The sequence below is a fragment of the Gavialis gangeticus genome, unplaced genomic scaffold (genome assembly GCF_001723915.1).
Source record: "Gavialis gangeticus isolate Ggan-Ray unplaced genomic scaffold, GavGan_comp1, whole genome shotgun sequence".
Classification (NCBI taxonomy): Eukaryota; Metazoa; Chordata; order Crocodylia; family Gavialidae; genus Gavialis; species Gavialis gangeticus.
In genome coordinates, this window is record NW_017729031.1 from 32,171,534 (window position 1) to 32,175,422 (window position 3,889).

A 3,889-nucleotide genomic window follows, 5' to 3' on the forward strand; every position below is an offset into this window, starting at 1 on the left:
CCCCCCCCCCCCCCCCCCACAACACAGACTGTTTGAATAAAAGGCATGCAGCAACATGGACCCTGCATCCATGTTGGAGAGGTGGTATTCAGACACACACGGCAGAAATGCACCTGGCTGGGTTAGGTGTTTGCCTAGCCCAATTGTGCAGATTAGCTGAACATCCTCTTAAGAGCTTTACAGTGTTATTTGTTTTAGAAGGTTGCAAAATTTTCCATTATGCCCCAGCTAATCCGAAACAGAGAAGCCAGCCAAATCCATTCTGCCCACCCACCACTGCTTACCCACTGTTTTAGGAATTTAACACAGCAATCTGAAGCAGAGAAACTTCCTGCCATCTGATGACTCCAGTTTCAAAGAAAGCCTCATCTCAAGATTAGGGAAAGGCTGGTTAGACAGCAGTGTGAGCTGCACTGATGACAACTGCTGAGGTGGTAGCTCATATACACCTGGGTCCAGCTGAACTGCATTAGTCAGACAAAGATGGACATAAAACACAAGGGGCACCTATACACGAGCAACAAGGCTGTTCCGACATGCTGTAATTACAGCACCTTGGAGTAGGCATGATTAATCAATTCTGCTGGAATGTGATAATTACCATGCTCCAAGAGACTCCAGCATCACGTGCATCAACATCCCCGCACTTAAAAATAGTGGTGGGGGCTAAAGAGTTAAAGCACCCCTGCCACCATTTTTTAAGTGTGGGGAGTTGATACACAAGACACTCCAGGTGCTTTAAAATTAGAGCACCTCTTGGAGCTGCTCCAATTAAAGCACCCCCCAACCAGAGCGCATGTATAAATACCCAAGGTGTTCCTCTTCTTCTACTCCTGGAGTAACACTTTCATTTGAGCAGTGAAATCAAGTTCAATTCTTCCTTGGTAAAAATTTCAGAAGCTGACCCACAGGGACCCTCATTCAGAGCCACCACAAATGGCCAAATACACCCCCAGCATAATGCCACTAAGTGGTGGAATTGCACCACAATGTATATGGCTCAGCATCCTCTCTTGTATTGAAAAATGCTTTGATTCTCCTATGGGTATTTTAATACTATGTTCTATTAATTCCTCGGCCATCTGACTATGAAATTGCAATTAAAGTATCACTACCATAATTCTGCCTTCAGCAAAGGCATTTTTCTCCCCTTAAATGAAAGTAAGATTTATGGTACCTAAATACATGCACTGTATACTAGAATGAGATTTAAAATACTGGCTAATTCTAGCCCAATGGTGGAAATGTTATTGCAAATTCCTATATGTGGAGACATTTATAGGGAAGCATGTCCAGAATTCTCCGTTATTTCTTCCTTCTACAATGGATTATACTTATTTTTCCATACAATTTTAAAAGAAGATGCTTTCACATCCTTTAAGTTTTCCAAGGTTAAAACAAATAAGGCAGCGATGTCCTTTGTCTTTACTGCTTGTACTGCAGCTAGAGTAATATATCTCCTAATATTCATAAGGTCACTCCATCAGGAAATGTAAGAAGTGCCTGGAGAAAATCTTTTAATCATGGAGATAACTGTTTATGATAGCTGTCTGTTTTTAATTAGTCTACATGCCCACTCTCAGCCGTGGATTCCCAGAGAGGATTCTTGTAAGCAAGGCTTCTTTCTGTATTTGCAAGCTAGATTTTGTATGTAGGCAAGACCTCTACCCACATTCCTTGCAAGTCTTCCCTAGGAGTTTTCTGATCATAAACAACTACAAAACTATTTTCCAAGTAAAAAAGTTGCATTTAAAATGAGTTGTTTGAGCAGGAAATATGCTCTCAAATCACAGCTAAGGGGAGTTGGGACAAAATATTAGAAAACTGCATTAACTTAATAGGGGCTATCTACCATAGACTTAGGTGTCCTTTAGCCTGTATACATAACAGGCTTCCCCAAAGGAGAACAGTCATACTTTAATGCAACTGTTACTCTTAAAATGCCACGCAATTTTAAAAAAGGTAAGCTAAATTGTATAGGAGTCTTGACAAAGTGCAAGTGTCTTCTCCAGACTCTAGTGGGCAAGAAATCCACGACAAAAATCTAATTCCTATCAACCTAGAGAACATTTTTTTGTTTTCAAACTATGCACCCAGCAATCATCTCTCACCTTATTTCCATTACTAAGAACAGAAACAACTTAAATTGACTTAAATCGTGTCATTAGTTGGTTCCTAGAGGTCCCACTAGACAAAAGCAAGTTCTCTTTTGACTTTAGATAAAAGTTGAGCGCCCCGCAAGAACAAATTTTTCAAAGGTATTTAGGTGCCAAATCCCACAAACTTCAATAAAGGTGTGATCTCATCCTTTGTGCCAAGAGCTTCACTGAGAGCATCCTGCCTCCAGAACCCCAGTGATCAAATCTAAGGCTATTACATAAGCATCCCAGCCAATCACAATTTCCAGGATGGTGAAGAAGCAGGGGCTGAGCCTACCCCATAACTGAATGGTAGAGATTAAAACAGCCATCTCAGATTGCAGCTAGAAACAACCACCACCACCAGACACATCTACATGAGACTAGAATTTTAGTGCCAAGCAAAAGAGCAATGCTAAGAAAGTATAGTGCTAGACTGGATGCTCCAGATACTGTCTGAACTGCATTTCAACTGTCCAATTAACAAAGAACAGTGAACACAGAAAACCCTGGTAAGGCTTGCAGTTCCAAGGAAGGTTTATAGCATCTGAGACCAACACCAATATTTAATGACCCTAAATGCAGGGGTCAATTATAAAAGTGCTGCAAGCAATTTCTCACTGTCATTTCAATGTGTTCTGGGTGGAAGAGCCCACTGAAGAAGCTTAAAAGCAAAGGCCCAGGACAACACTCTGTATCTGGCTTGATCAAGATGTCAAATCTGGGTAATACAATCCAACTCAAATTTATTCTAGGCAGAATAGTAAGTAATATCAATACGAACACCTGTTCAGTACCCCCTCTTTGGGGGTCATTATTTAATATGTGCAGACACCACACCTCTGTACAAGTTAAATTACCCATTATCTCCATTCTGGCAAATGGGGAAACTGAGGCAGAAGCATCAACAGCTGTGGAATTAGAATTCGGGAGTTTCTGGCTCAAATAATACATGCAGGCCTCCCCAGACTCTCTGTAGCAAGAGTGGAATTGGGAACAGGATAAACTAAATGTGTGACAGCACTGTGTTAGATAATGAGCTCCCACACTATTTAGGATATTAAGCTTTTCAATCCTGTCCAGCAAAACAACAATTTCTATAGCTGCCCATCCTTGTCCTAAACTTGCAGCCAGCATCTTTATGAACATTGCAAGCCAGCTATATCAGAGAAGGATCATAAAGAAAAATCTTAATATTGACATTCACAGCATGCGACACCAAGATGGAAACGAGCCTCTACTTTATTATAAACCAGCATTTGGAAGAGGACGTGGGAAGGAAAAGTAACTCACATGGCGCGTGGAACATCACCAGGACAGACGAATGCTCCTTGATAAACTTGTCAAAGTCTTCATCAGTCAGGTGATAAACTGCGCTCTCCTCATCTGCCCAGGGAGTCTCTGGGGCCTGCGGCTGCGGTGGCACAGGGCTATAAAACAAAAGACGTAGCTGAGAGGAAGCTCTTTGGTGATGAATAACAACTGCTGCAGCCAATCAGATTGTGGGGAACCAATTTGATTTCTCAACGCTGCTGCATGACATGCTAACCTCACCAAATGGGGTTCTTTAATTGGTTCCACTCTGAGCTGATAAGCACTGAAACCTAGATAAAAATGGAGGAGGGGAAAATCCATCATGAGCAGAAGCTCCTGTTTCTGCTGTCCACAGAAGCAGGTAGAGTGGAGAGATAAAAAGAGCCACTTTTGTTATTTCATTGTAAAATAAGACATGGGGGGGGGGGGGGGTTTTT

The 3,889-nt window shown here is 41.8% G+C and overlaps 1 protein-coding gene across 3 annotated transcripts in view; it reads right to left on the bottom strand.

Annotated features, from left to right (window-relative positions):
* The window catches only part of PDIA5 (protein disulfide isomerase family A member 5), a 159,462-nt gene that overhangs the window by 80,995 nt on the left and 74,578 nt on the right, over positions 1–3,889 (bottom strand). For all 3 annotated transcript variants that reach the window (XM_019522578.1, XM_019522579.1, XM_019522581.1), the window contains exon 11: positions 3,432–3,568. In XM_019522578.1, coding sequence (XP_019378123.1) covers positions 3,432–3,568 — 137 coding nt within the window. The remainder of the gene's footprint in view (positions 1–3,431; positions 3,569–3,889) is intronic.